Here is a 17,435-nt window from a genome sequence, read left to right as displayed (position 1 = left end):
CTTCGCGTTTAAGTCGAAATTCTTTCTGAAAACTTCTCATTTATTTCCTCTGGAAGACTGGAGTCGTCGTAGACAATGAACATTAAATTATTGCAAGAAAAGTGTGAAAGTAATGGGAGTTCCATTAGCGCAGTCGTGCCGATGAATGCCAGCGTGGTTGATGTGGCTGTGGTGGTGAGCAACAGCTCCCAAGGCGGTTTTGATGAAGCTTCGTGAGCTAGTTAGTGCCAGGACTCGCTGTTCATTTGATCCTCTCTTGAGCCGATGCTCGAAACATAATCGTTGGTCGTCTGTTCGAATTTTTTGGTCTACTCCTCCCCGTCTTAATTGTTTACACTCTCGTCATCGCGAACAACCTCGCGACGAAGGTTTTGTGCTGCACTGTTTCTGTTTTCTCCCCAGATTTCTCCAGCTGCCCAATCTTCCAAGCGCGCAGTATCCACATCAGCGTAGCGGCTCCAATGAACATGAAGCCAGCAAAGAGTTGAGTCCCGAGATAGCTGCCGCTCGATGCCGTGATCTGGAGGGCTATAGCTTCCGAAAATGTAGTCGGGATCACAAGAGATAGCCAAGTGATGCACAGTGCCGATGGAAGGTTTGCCAATCCGATAATTTCGGTCGTGACAGGTGCCACGATGGCCCAGTACGTGCCTGCGACCATGCCTGCAACGAGAGCGAAGAAAATAAGCACGCCGTAGGTGTGCGCGTTGGTCCAGATAACCAATGAAAAGAGGCCAGCAAGAAAGGTCATGGAGCCAGCCATGTTCAGGCGGCCAACTGAATCGCTGAAATAGCCGATGGGTGAGCGGCCTAGAGCTTGACCGAGGTTTAAAATGGCTCCTACTACCGAGCCTTGGTGCGCGGTAAGGCCTATCGAAGTCGCATAGTTTGGAAGAGAAAAGAGCAGGACGACATAGCCCAGGATGCTCAGGATGCCATATCCCAGGAGTAGCAGGTATTCCTTTCGTTTGAGGAGTGTGTAGTCAAAGGCAAGTTGGGAGCTTCCAATCTACAAGGTTATGTCAGCGTTGTAGAGAAATTGGCCGATAGTAAAAAGTTACTCACCTGCTTGTTGCGGTCCCGAACGAGCAGCGCACTTATCAGGTTGGCAGAAAAGGCGCAAATGCCCAGGATACGATAGGCCCAACCAACCCCGATGTTCTGAATGATGGCACCAGTGGCTAGCGAGTAGGTGAGTCCGCCGATGCCCGTTCCCGAAGTGGCAATGCCGTTGGCAAAAGAGCGGCGGGTAGTGAACCATTGCGGTATCACTCCGACGGACCCTGTAAACAGCAGACCCATTCCCCACCCGAAGCAGACGCCTTGCGAAAGGAAAAGGTGCCAGGTCTTTGTCGCAAATGAAGCGCCAATCAAGGCCAGGGTTTCAAAGAATACGCCGATCAACAAGGTCACGCGAGTGCCGAACTTGCGTGTCGAGATGGTCGCGATGGGCGAAATCAGCTGTGCCATCGAAAGAGAGAGGCCGGCGACGAATGCAAAGTCAAGACGCGTGGCTCCAGGGAAGGTGTTTGTAGTCAGGAAATGCGCGAGAAAAATTCCGTAAGCCTTGAGATAAAGTCAGATGGTACAAGCCAGGTAATCGAAACAGGTTGTTCATCAATCCATCATTCGTCGCGTTCATGACGAGATTGATTGGCCACGTAGGTTGAACGTGACGCCGCAGGATCGATAAACAATCTGATTTGGATGGGAGACTTGCGCTGTTGATTCCCCAGGTGTGTGCATTGATCCAGAATATTGCAAAGCAACAGACCCAGCCATATCCGCCATTTGGCGAAGCAGGAGGCGCGGCTGCGGGTTGCAGAACCACAGGCACAGGCTCATCCTCCGAAGAGTTCCCTTGACTTGTTGCCAGGGATGGAGCAGTGGCGGCTTCCGGCGCCTTTTCGTGGTCCTGGTTTCTGGTCGCCATGGTGTTCAACTTGACAACGAAGGTAGGAACGTCGTTGTTGTCGTCCATAGAACGTTTAGTAGGGCCCTGCGGAATCTAGCCGCTCAATCGCTTAGGACCCATTTTTTTCTCATGGACCCCTTGGAGGTTTCTTCCTAAAAGGCCTGGCGCCACCGCGAACGTGATCTGATCGCCGAATGACAACGAGTCATGGGGTTCTGCTCAAGCCTTTGCTCAAGCCTTCGGCTGTCTAGTCAGGAGAGGACGCCGGATGGTGGTGGCGTCGGTCACCGACCCACTCAGGCCAGTCTTGGCGTTTTGTCGTTCCATCTCCAGGGTGCACAACTGAATTGAGAAGGAGCGAAAAATCTCTTCAAGTCCTAATTTCAGCTCTCCCTAGGCCAGAATGATGCGATCTCGGAACGGCTCCCGAACGTCGTCGGCATCGATGATGTGCTTCCGAAGGCGCGCTCGAGAAAGACACAGACCCGCGAAAGAGAATCCAGAGCATAGAGGTCCCTGAGAGGGTTGCGAAGAAAGAGGGAATGGAGAATGTTCCCTAACACAAATTTGATAATGGTGGATGAAGTTTCCTGGGCTTTGCGTCTTCCACGGACTCTCCTAGAAACAAGATTTTGCGGCTGAGACTCAAGCAAGGCCGGTGTTTGCTGAAGAGTTGTGCAGAAACTCCTAGGGCCGTCTGCTCAAGTTGCAGTCGGCCAGCCCCGACGCCATTAGCTTGACTCGTTGAGGGGTTTGATTTTCTTGATCCTCCAACCATGACTAGGCCCTCGATTGACGTCGATCGAATGCAACACGGAAAAGTCCAGTCGAGCTTCTCGTGGGTACTCACGAGTCAAATCGAAGAGTGCTGTTGCAAAAGGCCGCGTCATGGCAATTAGCACACTCACCTCCCCATCTCATACCTGCACATCACCACCAAATCCAACCGGCCTCCGGACTGCGCCGTCAGGTCGATACGGCACGATTGCGAGGACTTTATACAGCTTTCCCATCCCGTTCGGCCCTCTGTCTACCAGTCGCTTCCAGCCGGCATCAATGCGTTCCCGGAATTGCCTCTTCTCCTCCTCGGTGACGCCGGTCCGGCTTGCGGCATGATTTAGTAGCATTTCAGCACGTTCTCGGATTCCCATAGACTCCAAAAAGTGCGACTGGTCCACCGGGCCATGCACTTCGACGTTGGGCGAGGCATTGATGGCTGATTCGGCAAGAGCAGTGAAATCGACGTCTGCGCTGACATCGACTTCTCCGGGGAGCGCGAAAGGAGACACGGCCTTGTGGCCGCGGATGCCGCGGAGCGAGTTGGTGGGAATAGTGGATGCCGGCCCGTAATCAAGGATCAGAGCAGCGCCAGAGGGTTGCGATTTGGTCCGGGAAGTAGTTCTGGAGTCTAAAGATGCAGAACCTAAAGCTCCAGAGCTCCTTTCGCGGGAAGTCGCGGCAGTGCCACCGATGCGAACGGCAAAGTCGGAGGCGTAAGCCGCGGATTCGGGCGATATTTCAATGACAGAGTCTGGAGTGCTTTGCAAAGCCTTATAGCGGGGCGATGTATGAGGCAAGTACATGCTGTGCGGAGTAGGTCCTTTGCTGAGAATTAGCTGAAAGTCGGGTACCGGCGTGTGGTCGCGAAGAGACATGGGGGTGTTGAGAGAGGCGTGAGTCGAATCCGGAGATGTTGGAGCTACCAGAAGCTCACGCCATTCGTTGGCATTGGGATCTCGCGGCCTCTTGTGCATCATGTTACTCGATGCCATGATCTCCTCTTGAGAAAAATCTTTCGGGTGTTCCGCAGGCTTTGTGGGCGAAGGTTTGACATTTTGGAAGACGTGGACTGGGAGGGCGTCGAAGAACTCGTGGGCAACAATGAAGGGGGTCTTGCCGTCGTCTTTAACGGTCAGCTTCTGAAACGAGGTGGGGCTTCTCCGAATCACCTCTCGGTACGAGTCTGATATCCTCTGTCCACACAATCCTTATGTCCGAGTACTTTGACACGCTTTCATGTCCTATCTCCGTCTCCTTCATGGGATTAGCGCCGCAGAGCAGTTTTTGCTGTGCGTCTCGCAAGGAAGGGCTGGCTTCGACCAGGTAGACCTTCTCAATCGACGAGGAGAATGGCTTGAAGTTGCGGATGGTCTACTGTATTGTCAATACAGCCGTCTCGATTGGACACAAGTCGTACTCTGAGTATGTCATCCATCAGAGTGCCCCTGCCAGGGCCAACCTCCATCAACTGAATGCCTGAACTCTTTCTGCCCTGACTCATCCACTCTGTTATCATCCATAGTCCTACCAATTCTCCAAAAATCTGTGATATCTCGGGAGAGGTAACGAAGTCGCCTTTTTGGCCGAATTGATCTGCCCCTTCGATTCGTCTTGTGTAGTATCCGCTCTCCGGGGCTGTCAGGCATTGGCGCATGTACGTTGCGACAGGAATAGGTCCGGTCGCCTTTGTTCGTGTCAGCGCAAATCCAGAATTTTGAGAGAGACCGTACATCGATAGCCTGCGCGAGCGTTTTCGCGAGGGGCGTCGAATAGCGTTCTGCAGAGGTAGATGACCATCTTCGGATCAAGTAGCATAATCTTGTGCCATTTTTGGGACGAGCGAGAGTACGACTCAGAGCGCGGTGGGTGAAGTTGGTGGCTGCGAGCATGATGGCGACGAGTTGTGGTGTTTGGTGGAAGCTCCGACGCTCCGACTCATGACGTCCAAAGCTCAAGCTCCTGCTCGACTTTCCCGCTCGCCGCACCACCTCCGAACTCCGAACACTGACTACCCCACCCGGCTCCACAGCCCACCCATCGCAACAATGGCCAGCAAATCACGTTGGGCAGATGACGAAGAAGACGCAGAATTGGAGGCACGACGCAAACGCGAAAAGGAGGAGAAGAAACGCGCCAAAGCCGAGAAACAACGCAAGCTCGAGGAAGCCGCTCGTGCTGCGGAAGAACGCAAGAAGGCCGAAGTCGAAGCCGCCGCACGCGAACAAGATGACCGACCAGCTAAACGCAGAAAGCTGTCGTCTACGCCAGAGGAACCACAGGATGCCAAAGATCAACCACGGAGGCTGCTCAGGTTTGCGGCGCCCGAGTGGGGACCGTGCCGCCGAGTGGACAATTTTGAGAGACTGAACCACATTGAGGAAGGGTCATATGGATGGGTTTCGCGTGCAAAGGAGACCGCAACGGGAGAGATCGTGGCGCTCAAAAAGTTGAAAATGGAAAACCTCAATGATGGATTCCCCGTCACGGCGCTGCGCGAGATTCAATGCCTCAAGGAGTCGCGGCACCGGCACGTTGTCGATTTGCGGGAAGTGGTCGTCGGGGACACCCTGAATGATGTCTTTCTGGTCATGGAATTCTTGGAGCACGATCTCAAGACGCTGCAGGAGGAGATGCCAGAGCCGTTTCTTCCGTCGGAGATCAAGACATTGATGCTGCAACTGACCAGCGCCGTCGGCTATCTGCATGATCACTGGATACTACATCGAGATTTGAAGACGTCAAACATCCTCATGAACAATCGGGGCGAGATCAAGATTGCCGACTTTGGAATGGCGAGGTATGCTGGCGATCCTCCACCACCGGATCTCACCCAGCTGGTGGTCACTCTGTGGTACCGAGCACCAGAGCTTCTCCTCGGAGCAAGGGAATATGGCCAGGCCATTGACATGTGGAGTGTGGGCTGCATCTTCGGCGAGCTTTTGACCAAAGAACCGCTGCTGCAAGGCAAAAACGAGGTCGATGAGCTGTCAAAGGTATTCTCCATGTCAGACAGAGAGGCGCAAATGCTAATCTGGTGTCAGATATTCGAGCTGTGCGGCATCCCTACCGAAGATACCTGGCCAGGGTTCCGACGTCTCCCCAATGCGAAGTCACTTCGTCTGCCTCGCAACCCGCATACGACCGGCGCCGTTATCCGCTCGAAGTTTCCCTTCTTGACCGCCGCAGGTGCCTCTCTCCTCACTTCGCTTCTCTCTCTAAATCCGGACTCGCGCCCTTTAGCTTCCGAGGTCCTGAAGCATGCATACTTTTCGGAAAACCCAAGACCAAAATCGACGGCCATGTTTCCCACATTCCCAAGCAAGGCTGGCCAAGAGAAGAGGCGGAAAAGAGCAAGTCCACAAGCACCCCAGAGAGGAGACGCGCCGAGGATTGGAGGCGACGTGGACTTTAGTGGGATATTCTCCTCAAGAGAAGAGGGTGGGGCTGGCTTTCAACTCAAGCTGGTGTAGCCTGCGCGGTGATTTGCCCTCACTTAGTCAAATTGATTCAGTAGAATTTAGACATCTCTTGCACCATTTGATTGCAATCTGGGCCGGTATAATCTCGAAAGACCTGTTTGTGCCAGAAATTTGGCCTGCGATCCTCCGTTTACAACGTTACGGTTATGCGCGCGATCCTCTCGTCAAGAGACCCTGCACTTGACAGCAAGATGGAATCGCAGAAAAGCTGCATTGTGACGAAGGATTATTTGAAAAGGTGTACGTCGGTATAGTCGAGGGACAATAGGTGCAGTATTACGGTCGCAACGAATTCTAGCTCTGCGAGTCCCCTCCCCATAATAAGTCTCCACAGGAATGACAGCAATCTTGGTCCATCCCGCAGTTCCAGGACTCACCAATTCCTCTGATACCAACTGTTTCCTGAACCTCGAACCCCCTTTGGGCCGACGAAATTGCCACACCACAAAAATCAATGGAGTAGCCCTTCATGTCCCTACGGATGGAAAGAATTTGTCGACGTTACTTACACACCCGAACATGGCACTCGCGGGCGACAAATTTTCTCAATAGCGCCGGAAAGTGAAGGAAACAAGCAAACGTTACAGGTATGATGATTCAGAGGGGCACTTTCCGATTGGGTCTTGGATCAGGAAAACGTTATCTACAGATCGAGTGCGTCCGAGTCATTGCTTGAAACGTTCACGCATACCAGACTCGGCATGTCACTAGAAGAAAGCCGTTTCCTAGGACTCCAGATCTCCAACAAGAGGCCATGGCCGCTCCTGTTTTGAGGATTTTGCCCGTCGGTGGCAAGTAAACACCTCAACCAAATCATACAGTCTGTCGTAAAAGCGAAAGAACACATGGCAGACGCTAAAGATCTTCCACAGTAGCTGCTCAACTTGGTCGGAGAATCCAAAACCCACGCACAGAGGAAGAGACTGCTGAAGACAATCGGTACGACGGCGTCCAGAGGAGCCAACGAGATTCCCTGGCAGGGTCAGTCGTCTTGTGGAAACCGCTTCCAGGGCTGCGACACTATGGGCCTAGAGGTGAATGGAATGGCATCATCTGCGCCAACCCGACCTTGTAGTACCAGTGGGCACCGGTTCGAAATTTGATGCGGCCGATGAACTGATTTGTCGTCTGGTAACACATGTCTGAAAGATGTTGGTGCTTTGGAAGCAAACAATGGATCCAGGTGATGGGCTGCTATGTCCTGCAAATGTTCAGAATCAACTCCGCCATTCTTCGGCTTCCTTGATGGGCCGCGGCAATCCGCCACCACACCAACTGCTCCGCACGGAAATCGTAGAGCTGCCCATGACAGCATTGCTCGATACGGTCAGGACAGGACAGGCGCTCCTGAGCTCGCGATTTTACTACTTGGAGATGTTCGTCCAAATCGAGTTGGAAAGAGCAAGGATTTGTTTAGCGATGGAACTGTGCCGCCTGGTCACTATCAATAGCCAACGTATTTTGAGCCAGTCAAGTCTTTGAGATAGCCGCTGGACCCACGCCAGTCACTTCCAGTTTCCTGTCACACATTTTCCTCTTTGCCATGTCGCTTGGGGTGGAAGACATTGTTCTTCTTGTTATAAAATGCTCTGCCCTCATCCATGCGGAAACATCATTGCCAAACCACATCTCGCAACATGTCTGTTTCCATGAACAAAATGGAGCCCGAAACCGAACGTCAACCTTTAATCAATAGCAACCCAAAGTTGCAATCCTACTACCACGCGATTGAATCAAGGATTGGATATCGGTTGTTTCTTGGAGGTACCCGGCACTTTGGCTACTATGAGCAGGACACACGTTGGCCATTTCCTCTCAGTCGTTCGCTACGAGCCATGGAAGACAAAATGGCGACCTCGCTGGACCTCCCACCAGGAGCGCGAGTTCTCGACGCTGGGTGTGGAGTCGGTCATGTCGCAATCCGTCTTGCAAAGGAGCACGGGTACAGGGTGCAAGGAATCGACATTGTGGACCATCACCTGAAAAAGTCAAATCGCAACATTGCTCGTTCCGGCCTCCCTTCAGGCCAGGTGACGGTTGGCAAAATGGATTACCATCACTTGGAAAGCCTGGAGACGGAGTCATTCGACGGCATCTACACGATGGAGACGTTTGTGCATGCGACCGACCCAAAGGCGGTGCTCGCTGGCTTCTACCGTCTTCTTCGCCCTGGCGGTCGTCTGTCGCAATTCGAATATGACCACGAACTCGTCGAAAGCTCGCCCGAGGCGATGGCGGCATCAATGCGCAAGATCAACGACTTTGCCGCCATGCCGACGAATGCTCTGTCGCATCCGGGCGTATTCGAAGAGATGCTTAAGGAAGTTAGGTTCACCGACATCGTCGTCCGGGATTATTCTGAGAACATCAGGCCCATGACGAGGCTGTTCTACATACTCGCCTACCTCCCGTTCCTCATAATCACTCTTTTGGGGCTAGAGAAATATTTCATCAATACTGTGGCCGGAGTGGAATCATACCGGGGACAGGGACGCTGGCGGTACGTCGCCATTTCTGCGAGGAAGCCATCAAGCACCGCTGAGATCTCGAAGAGCGGTTGAATTGGCTTTCCTTTATTTTGAACGACGGGCACTTTCCAGGAGCTTGCAAATTCAAGGCTATCAGGCCGGGTGTTGGACGGTGTTATCATCTCAGGCGGACTCAAAAGCTCTCGTAGCGGCAGTGCAGCTTCCAGATCAGCAACTCGTCGCCAGCGGGGAAAAGAAAATAAGAAGCGATTCCATCTCATCCTTGCTTTGTTTCCATCAGCGACGCGATTTCGACCAATCATTGTGGCCCTTTTCAGAGCATGCAAGCGCAGAGCAAGACCAACCGAAGATGGAACCTTTCGCGTGCCGACTGTTGGGGTGGGGGACTGGGGAACACGAGCGCGCTTAGCAGCCGCCGGCTGTCGGCCCTTTCTCCGCCTCCACGAGCGCACAACGAAAAAATCCACTCACTTCGCGACGACCAATCAACCACGCGCAAATTTGCATTCCCTACCTGTGCATCCTGTTCATTTAATCAACATTGAACTGGAGTCGCAAGGTCATGAGGTCTCGTGCCCGTGGTGGGCAAAGGAAAAAAAAAAAAAAAAAAAGGTCCCACACCTCATCCCCAAAAACTCAACACCATCACCGCAACACCACAACACCACGATCTCTATCACGAGATGCCAAAAAGGAATGGATCCGCCGGGAATTGAACCCGGGACCTCTCCCAGCTCAGGATCCAGGTGATCGTAGACCATCCAGATGCTAAGGGAGTGTCATACCCCTAGACCACAGACCCAGTTGATGTTTTGTGGTGCTGATGGAAGAATGCTGGAAAACAATAGATATAAACAGCATTTTGATGAGCTTGTGGAGCTTCTCTCAAGCCTGCGAAGCGTGGAGAATGCGTAGAGTCGTCGAGGAAATTCTTTGTCAAGTCCGAGTCGATTGGGTTTTGGTGGCAGCGAACCAGGACGCAAGGGGGCCTCAATAGGGACGGCGCCGCTAGCCACAGCCTCACGACACCAAAGACGGCGATCAAAGATCCAAGCGACTAGACTCGGCTTGAAAGAAACTCAATCGGCCACCCAAGCGTTTCGTCCAATCTTGCTTCAGTGCAACCCCAATGCCGCTGGAAATCGATCACGATGCGAGGCTCGATGGTAAAAGCCGCCACACTTCTGCTCAAGTTCGTATCCTTTGAGGAGGTTTGTGTTCCTGTTTCTGGACTCCATTTCTTCTGGCTCATCATGCTCTCCGTTTTGTGTATCACAACTTTTGTTCCAGTACAGGGCCGAATTGAATGGTCCGTTTTGAACCATGGCTGCCAAGCAGCTTCCGATGCTACTACATGAAAGGCGAACGATGAAATGAGGCGAATTGCTCGAGTGGATCTGGATTCCGTGATATAAATTTGATTCCTGGCCGGAACTACACGTTGATTGACCTGGTTTCGAGTAGCGTGGAACTCTACGTTCTGATGTTGATGGTGATCTCGTGGGTTGTCGAACTTTGACGAAAGCGAGCACTCTGCCTTCCATTGTCTGAAGAAGTGACAGGCAACCGCACACCCTGGCTATCCGTTTCCGCATCGCTCGAATTCGAACTCGAGTCGCCGTCGGATTCTTCTTCCACCGCTGTACGTATCCCCAGTTTTCGTTCTAGAAGCTCAATAGCGCTCGTATCCCCAGACTCTCGTGCAAAATCCAACGGAGTCAGTCCAGAGTCATTTCGTGAGCTTGGATCTGCTCCTCTCTCAAGCAATTCTTGAATGATGTCTGTTTTCCCGAAATTCACAGCCAAGTGCAATGGCGTAACCCCTTCATGGTTTTTCGAGATCGGGTCAGCTCCTCTCTCAAGCAATTCATGAACGATGTCTGATTCCCCGCAATCCGTGGCCACGTGCAATGGCGTATACCCTGCATGGTTTTCCGAGTTCGGGTCAGCTCCTCTCTCAAGCAATTCCTGAATGATGTCTAGTCTCCCGAAACTTGCGGCCAAGTGCAATGGTGTAAACTCCCGGTGGTTTTTCGAGTTCGGATCAGCTCCTCTTCGCAATAGGAGTTTAACGATGTCCGCTTTCTGGCTCTGCCGTCTGTCGATCAAGTCGGGATCGCCTTTCAACGCGTCTAGTAGAGCTGTATCTCCAAAGCTCTCGTCCTTTGCATTGACATCGGCTTTATTGTCCAAGAGAAGCTTGACTATTGATGGTGCCCCCTCATATGCAGCATAAGAAAGAGGAGTGCGCCCGTCGTCATCTTTCGCATCGACGTCGACATTTCTGCGCAATAGAAGATCGACCACTTTCTCATGTTGTTTGAGGTCGTCTGAGCTTGTGTCCCTGTTTTTTACTTTTGGATCTTGATTGGCTTGAATATCCAAGAGATCCAAGAAGACCTTCCAGCCTACAAATTGAGGTTGAACAGCAACGTGGAGCGGGGTTGGCGTTTTCTTCTGCAGTTTAAGAGCTGGAACTGCACATATTAAAGCGTCGTCCGCAGAGCCCAGGCCGCTCTCTCCGAATATGTTTTGGGCCCGTGAGATGATGTCCCATTTCAAACAAAGCCCTTCTGGAGAAGAATAACCTTCCAAATCCGCAATGATGCGAAGAATTGCCATGAAAAAAGACGAGTACATGTCTTGTGCACAGAGTTTTGGAAGAGGTAGGTTTGTGGGCAGTGCCAAAACGCGCACTCTCGCAGAATTCTGGTCCTTTTGACATATGTTTCGCCAACCGAATCGCAAAGGCATTGGAATGGATTCGGTCCGTAGAGAGGACTTGTCTCTCGACCATGGTGGGTCCACTTCGTCGTTGCGGATTTTGGGTTGTCTGCTCTCTCGCCACATGTCGTATTCCATGCATTGCAGGTCGAAATCCGCATTGTCGGGAAGTTGCCAAAGAATCCGCATGCTCTGAATTTCTCGAGAGCTTTTCGTTTCTTCTGCGTATTGATTCCTTCTTCGGTATTCGTCCAATGCCAACAGTTGAAGTCCAAGCACCGCCTCCAGCTCGGGCACATCTACCTTCCAATTTCCAGAGATGCTTCCATTCCAATCGACATGGCGTTTAAGTGAGATGAAAACCTCCATCGCTCCGTCACCAGGCTTGGTAGTCTGGCCCAGCAGCTCGCACTTGATCGGCCAGTACATGGCATAAACCTCGTCCCAGTCGTCTTTGATGTCGTAAGCAGCGAAAATGAAGTCGGCAGTTCCTTCTATCGCTCTCGCTAGTGCAGCGGCAGTCTCTCGCACAGGAACCAGGGCCTCTGTCCAATGATCGGTAATTCGTGCCAGTCGACATCGATAAAGAAATGTTTTGACGGCATCATGCGGGGGCGATCCTTCTCTGGTGCTCTGGAAGTCCTTGAGCCATCCCTCTGGAAAATGATTCAGCCCGGCTTCTTCATGGTTGGTGTCTGTCGGTCGAAATCCGACCAACTGGTACTCTTCCCCGATGCAAAGCGACTTCCGGTTTTTGTCCCCAAAAAAGGCGGCCACTTGTGAATAGTCGGTCCCAACATAGGCGATCCGCCATTTACGTTGGCTTCTGGCGTCTCTTCCTAGCTGGAGTGCGAGCCAATCAAGTTCGTGGCCTTTGAAGGTGTCCGAGTCCTTGCCAATAAGATTTTGCTCGTCTTTTAACCGTTGCGTCCGGAGGCCCGCACGGACAATGCTCATCACGAGCATGACTCCCAATTGAGCTACGGACACAGACGAGTGACATGCTCTTAGCCCCAGAAATTGCAGGATGAAACCAACAATTGAGGATCCGACGGCAAGCCAGACCAAAGCTTCGACACGATTCTTTTCCATCCCATCCGGCTTCTTCTTCCATGAAGTGATGTACTCTGATGTACTCTTGTCTTTGGTGTACGCGAATGAGTCGAAAGCTTGATCGCCGATTTTCTGGTTCCCTGGTTGAATCCAGTACATCTGAGATTGGTAGTTCGTCAAATTTCCGTTTCTCTTGAACCGTCGTTCTCCAGTCGTGCTGTCCACCAATAGAGCGCATAGACCTACCCCAAAGCTCACGAGTATTGTTCCAGTGACAGTCATTGGTACAGCGTACTCCGCTGTAGGATTGCTCTGAATGAGGTGGAGGGTGTATCTTGAAAAACCGGCCCACACCAATACTCCACATTGCAGAGTAACTCCCAGGCAAGCAGCCACCAAAAACCAGGGCCTAGGACGCTCCTGAATTCCGACGTTGAGAGAGAGATTTGGATTTGGCGCAAAGTCTTTCGTGTGTTGCGTTTCGGTACCGTCTTCCACAGTGTTTTTGCCTCTCCTCGTGCCTTTTTCGGTCCACTCTGATTCTTTCCTGAGATTGTTGAAATAGTCCCTCGGCAGATGGATTCCCGCACTTGCTTTTTTGAAATAGTTTGGATAAAAGTCCTCTTTCAGTGCTTCAGGATCAAAGATGATTTCGAGGAGTTTCGGGGTGCCAAAGACACGAGCGATGCCTCCGTTGTTGTACAATTCACCAACGTTCCGGCTGGTAGAAGAACAGAGCTCGACTTCCGCATTTCCTTCTCCTTCCTGTGCTCGCCCAATGAAAGCCCGTAGAGACGGTGACCCGCAGACACGAATCGCTGACACGACCGCAGTTAGAATTCCAATAGGCGCCATTGCGAAAATGACAATGTCTTCCGGCATTGTTGTTTCGCTAAGGTACTGTTTTGTCGGCGCTTCTCCAAAGAGCGCGATGAGGGGACCAAGGTCCGTGGCAAGATTGTTGGCGAAGTCATCCCACCAACCCATATTCAAGCAAGACTCCCTAGATCTCAATGTTGGAGAATTTAAAAGGTTTCTCTGAATGATGGCCGTCGACAGTTATGCGCAAAGACATCAGTGAAGGCGCTTAAAGCGTTGGTTAAGGTCAAACCAATCTATTCCGTCGGTGGGGATTCATGCACTGTGATATTCACGCATGCAGACTTCTTGCGGCGCCGTCCTATCATTTCGGCCCCAAAGGAGATCATGGCAGTTAGAGGTCAGTTGCCGAAGCCACACGCATTTTTGGGCATGACAAAGCATCGCCAACGCTGATGTGGTCGCTCATCACTGATTCCAGGGGTGCTTAGCCTATTTGAGTCAATAAAGTTGGGGCTGAGCATCATGTCCGATTCTCTCCAGCCTAGATCAGGACCCAAGGCGCGAATTTGTGGCCCTTTTCGATCGAAAGCCCGTGCGCTGAAGCTCTCTGGTGGTGAAATCGTCGACGGTCGAAGTTCAAGGATCAAATGGCGTTTGTTTCGAATTTGAATGGTGATGAAGATGTTGTAGGGAAAAGACGATAGATGGGGCTTTGCGCATATTTTCTCGACGCAGCGCCTGCCCGTTCTGGCGCCATCTCATTTGCCTCCATGACTACACCCGACGCTGGTTTCGTCTTTCCCCATCCGCATTTTTTCCTACTCTTTGAACTCAACCAATTCACTCCGCATCCCAAGCTCTTTTACACCGGCAGGTATTTCCAGCCATTATTCGCTCCTCTGGCTTACGGAACAGCCTGCCATCGTTTTAGGCGGCGCGGTTGTTGATTGCTTGACTGGTGCGTGCCTTGCTGAGTAGAAAACTGGCCTCAAGGTTACAAAAGAGCCACTCAAATCTCCACTCCTCGCTCTCCACGGTACAGAGCCAGACTGATAGCTCTGACCGGCATGCCCTCAACTAGAGAAGGTCGAATGCGGTACGTACCAACCGAGCTCCGTTACCCCAGATCTCAACTCAGCCTCAGGTCCTGACTCACGAATCCAATGCCAGACTTCACACAGAGCCTTTGCAACAGGTCGGCACTCCAACGTCACCACGCGGGCACTCAAACAAGCAGGCGAGCATTCGGGCACTCAGGCGAGCTGGAATGGCATCGGGCGACAACGACCCGGGCTGGCTCTCGTCGTTCTTCTCTCCGCGCAGACACAAGCCGAATACCTACCCCAGACGGAGGTCTGCGGCCCGCAGCATGGACAAACCGATTGCTATCTCTGGTGCAAAGCGCAATACGGCTTCGACGCGCTTTGATACCGCTTACTCGCAGTAAGCATCTCGCAGAGGAGCCCGACCGTCTGGGCCATTCTGCGATGCGTCCGGAATCTGCTGAGCGCCATCTTTCAAACGAACGGAGAACCATTGGCCGAGCATTCGAAACAGAGCCATCCAAGATTACGGTTCGTGGTCAGGGCAGGTAGCTCGTGTTGTGCTAGCGTGCAGGTACGGGCCGCCGCCGCGAGTGGGCGGAGGGGTCCCGTCGAGGTACCATTCCGCCAGGACAGCGGTTCGGTGACCGATGCGACAGGGCATACCACAAAGGGCAGGTTGTTTGATGGCCACGGTGCTTGCCTTGGTCAAGGATGGACGCAAGCTTGATTGCGAACTCGTCGCATCAGGTCGACATTCAAATGACGAAACCTCCAGGGAATGAATAGTAAACGACTGGACCTGCCCAGTGCCACGTGCGGGCGGGAAGTCAGAAGGCTAAGCTGGGCTGGGCCTGTCGTCGCCGTTGGTTGCGCGGTCGAGACTTGGTCGCGCTCGGTAATGTGGGTGTGGATTGCGAACTTGATCTGCCTGGTGCTGCGCGTCAACGAACAGCACACGTACGTCATGGATCGCAAAGCATCCGATTTTCTGCGACAAAAAGAACTGGAGAACGTCAACCGCGAGTCTGATTCTGCCGGCAGAAAAAAAAAAACCCTTCACAGGTTATCGTCCAGGCCGGATGATAGCGTCGACGACGAACGCTTATGACGCAAGAGTAGCGGGCGCAACAATGACGGCAGCAAATGAGAGGGTGGAAATTGGCCGTTTGACTCGTACGGGCCAACGGGACGGGGAGAGGCCGAGACTGTGCAGCTCAGCGACTCGAGAGCACAATTAAAGTTGCAGCGGAGCAAACACCTCCCAGCAAACGACGCCAATGCCTACCGGAAGCGGCACCTCCAGACGGGGTGGTCGTGGACAGGACTCCGGGAGATCGACGAGCATGATGTAGGCCAAGCGCAGAACGTGAGCAGATGAGATGCAGACGGGAGCTGATCTTGAAGTCTGTTGACGGCTATGACGAACTGCATCGAGCAGATCAGATGGGATGGCGATGTGGTCAAGTGCGAGAAGCTCTGTGGAGGTGGACATGGGCTGGGGACGCTTGGATGGGGAAAACGGCGACACGGCTGTGAAGCACTGAGCAGTCAGCTGGAGGGCTGATCCCCGGCAGCTGTGCACCAGGCACACAATCCTCGTGTCGAGGACACACACGCGGCATCTTGGAGGGTCCCTGAAGCCGTAGTGGCACTGTCCCATGTTGGCGTCTTCGCTAACGGGCGGACAGGTAGCAAAATAGGTGCACAAATATTCCCCGTACTCGTACGTATAGCCCTATTCACTTGATTGACCGAGGCCTGTCTCAACTGAGCCTCCCACCACAGCCTAGTTCCGCGCGTCGTGAAGACGGGCAGGGCAAACAGGCAGCCACGAGACTTGAGTGCTGCAGTGGTGGTCAACCTGAAGCATGCCCGATGTCGCAGTACTCGGGGGAAGGCGTGGGATGCCACATCGCGAAAGGGATCCCGCGCACACCTCGTCCCTGACCGATCTGATGACAAGGCGCCGTGACGATGCTGGAAGTGTTTACCAGGGACAAGTAGCGAAAAAGGGTCGGCGTTCTGCTATACCACAACCCCCACACGTCAGGAAAACTAGAGCCCGGTGGGCTGGCTGGGCTGGCGGAGAGGTCGCCGTCTACCCGGGCTCCATGGTCGCTTTGCCACAAATGGTAATTCCGCGCGAAACAAACGCGGGGGCTCGCGGCGCCCGTGGACCACGCGGTGCGATGCGGCCAGCTTTCCAGGCCGTGGGGTAGCATCGCGAGGAGGCGTCGTGTGGGAGATTGGCTGACAGGCTGGTTGGTGGGGGAGAGGTTGGTGGAAGAAGCGGTCTGTTTCGATTGCATGCCATGTGGGAGGTGGTGGTGGCTATTTTGGGCGAAGGATGTGGTGGTGGTTCTGCCGGCAGAAAATGTTGGATGGGCATTCACGAGCCCAAGCTGCGTGCGATGGATGGGAGTCGTCTCTCTAATCGGGCACAACAGCGGAGAAGTGTCAGCATCGTTGTGCGGACTTGATTGATGAGATGAAAGGGTCAAGTGTTGCTGACAGGCCGAGGCCGAGGTGCTGAAACCGGCCACCGCAGGTGTTGGTGCGGTCGCATCCGCGCCAAACAGGTCTCCGCAAACGACCAACCAACCAACCAGTCAACAACGCTCCAGAAGGTGACTGGAGAGTGACAAATTGGTGCAGCAGACACAGCCAAATGTCAGCACTCGACACATGGCATGGTCAAGTTCGTCGGGGCACAAATCTAGCCAGCCATTTTTCGTCCGGACGCCGGCCGAAAGCCGCGGCGAACCACCAACGACAAAGAAGAGCCGGGGGAGAGATGTTCAACAAGGAAGAAGACGTGCGAGCCGGTCGCAGCCGGGAGGTGAGGCAGGGTCCTCAAGCTCGCTCTCTGTGGACTGGACAAACGCCGAGCTCCGCCCGGATCCCAAATTGCTCACAGCACTCGACTGCGCGGGCATGTGCTTGGAGAGTCAATAGGGTGGAGGGCAGGAAAGGGCAGTAGCGACCGCACGGGCGTGACAAAACGGATGAGAAATGAAGATGAAAAGCGAAGAAGCGAAAAGATGTTGATTACACGATGGCGGATGGATCCATGGCGGCAATCCCTCGCACGGGCAACGCAGAAGATGTGGTCTGTGCGCCAGGTACA

General features: G+C 53.2%; 5 protein-coding genes and 1 non-coding gene across 6 annotated transcripts; 2 read left to right on the top strand and 4 right to left on the bottom strand.

The window, feature by feature from the left end:
• Positions 1 to 30: 30 nt before the first annotated feature.
• Positions 31 to 2,406, bottom strand: J3D65DRAFT_476322 (major facilitator superfamily domain-containing protein). The gene is made up of 3 exons (XM_066796540.1): positions 1,721 to 2,406; positions 1,066 to 1,566; positions 31 to 1,009 (listed from the first exon to the last, which is right to left on the bottom strand). The coding sequence occupies exons 1-3, from the start codon at positions 1,979 to 1,981 to the stop codon at positions 332 to 334; spliced, it is 1,440 nt and encodes a 479-aa protein (XP_066653217.1). The 5' UTR covers positions 1,982 to 2,406; the 3' UTR covers positions 31 to 331.
• Positions 2,407 to 2,832: 426 nt separating this feature from the next.
• J3D65DRAFT_557113 (S-adenosyl-L-methionine-dependent methyltransferase) lies at positions 2,833 to 4,584 on the bottom strand (the record flags this gene model as incomplete). Its single annotated transcript, XM_066797297.1, has 4 exons — positions 2,833 to 3,818; positions 3,865 to 4,066; positions 4,113 to 4,379; positions 4,426 to 4,584. The coding sequence occupies 4 exons, from the start codon at positions 4,582 to 4,584 to the stop codon at positions 2,833 to 2,835; spliced, it is 1,614 nt and encodes a 537-aa protein (XP_066653216.1).
• Positions 4,585 to 4,685: 101 nt separating this feature from the next.
• Positions 4,686 to 6,445, top strand: J3D65DRAFT_679134 (serine/threonine protein kinase, CMGC family, CDC2/CDK subfamily). Its single transcript, XM_066803676.1, has 2 exons — positions 4,686 to 5,688; positions 5,737 to 6,445. Exons 1-2 carry the CDS (start codon positions 4,741 to 4,743, stop codon positions 6,163 to 6,165), a joined length of 1,377 nt encoding a protein of 458 aa, XP_066653215.1. The 5' UTR covers positions 4,686 to 4,740; the 3' UTR covers positions 6,166 to 6,445.
• Positions 6,446 to 7,735: 1,290 nt separating this feature from the next.
• On the top strand, positions 7,736 to 9,128 carry J3D65DRAFT_632662 (S-adenosyl-L-methionine-dependent methyltransferase). Its single transcript, XM_066801041.1, has one exon. The coding sequence runs from the start codon at positions 7,776 to 7,778 to the stop codon at positions 8,733 to 8,735; it is 960 nt and encodes a 319-aa protein (XP_066653214.1). The 5' UTR covers positions 7,736 to 7,775; the 3' UTR covers positions 8,736 to 9,128.
• Positions 9,129 to 9,360: 232 nt separating this feature from the next.
• Positions 9,361 to 9,465, bottom strand: J3D65DRAFT_t108. The gene has a single exon. It is a non-coding gene; the product is annotated as a tRNA-Ala (tRNA).
• Positions 9,466 to 10,136: 671 nt separating this feature from the next.
• On the bottom strand, positions 10,137 to 13,427 carry J3D65DRAFT_605183 (ankyrin repeat domain-containing protein 28; the record flags this gene model as incomplete). Its single annotated transcript, XM_066798336.1, has 1 exon — positions 10,137 to 13,427. The coding sequence occupies one exon, from the start codon at positions 13,425 to 13,427 to the stop codon at positions 10,137 to 10,139; it is 3,291 nt and encodes a 1,096-aa protein (XP_066653213.1).
• Positions 13,428 to 17,435: the final 4,008 nt, after the last annotated feature.

Source organism: Phyllosticta citribraziliensis (genome assembly GCF_038025025.1).
Source record: "Phyllosticta citribraziliensis strain CPC 17464 chromosome Unknown J3D65scaffold_9, whole genome shotgun sequence".
Lineage (NCBI taxonomy): Eukaryota > Fungi > Ascomycota > Dothideomycetes > Botryosphaeriales > Phyllostictaceae > Phyllosticta > Phyllosticta citribraziliensis.
This window is presented reverse-complemented; position numbering and strand designations above follow the sequence as displayed.

Coding starts and splice junctions, on each gene's coding strand:
- J3D65DRAFT_632662 (XM_066801041.1), top strand. CDS start 7,776: ATGCGGAAACATCATTGCCAAACCACATCTCGCAACATGTCTGTTTCC.
- J3D65DRAFT_476322 (XM_066796540.1), bottom strand. CDS start 1,981: ATGGACGACAACAACGACGTTCCTACCTTCGTTGTCAAGTTGAACACC. Junction 1,567..1,720: donor ACACCTGGGGAATCAACAGC/GCAAGTCTCCCA, acceptor CTTTATCTCAAG/GCTTACGGAATTTTTCTCGC. Junction 1,010..1,065: donor TTCGGGACCGCAACAAGCAG/GTGAGTAACTTT, acceptor ATAACCTTGTAG/ATTGGAAGCTCCCAACTTGC.
- J3D65DRAFT_679134 (XM_066803676.1), top strand. CDS start 4,741: ATGGCCAGCAAATCACGTTGGGCAGATGACGAAGAAGACGCAGAATTG. Junction 5,689..5,736: donor AGGTCGATGAGCTGTCAAAG/GTATTCTCCATG, acceptor ATCTGGTGTCAG/ATATTCGAGCTGTGCGGCAT.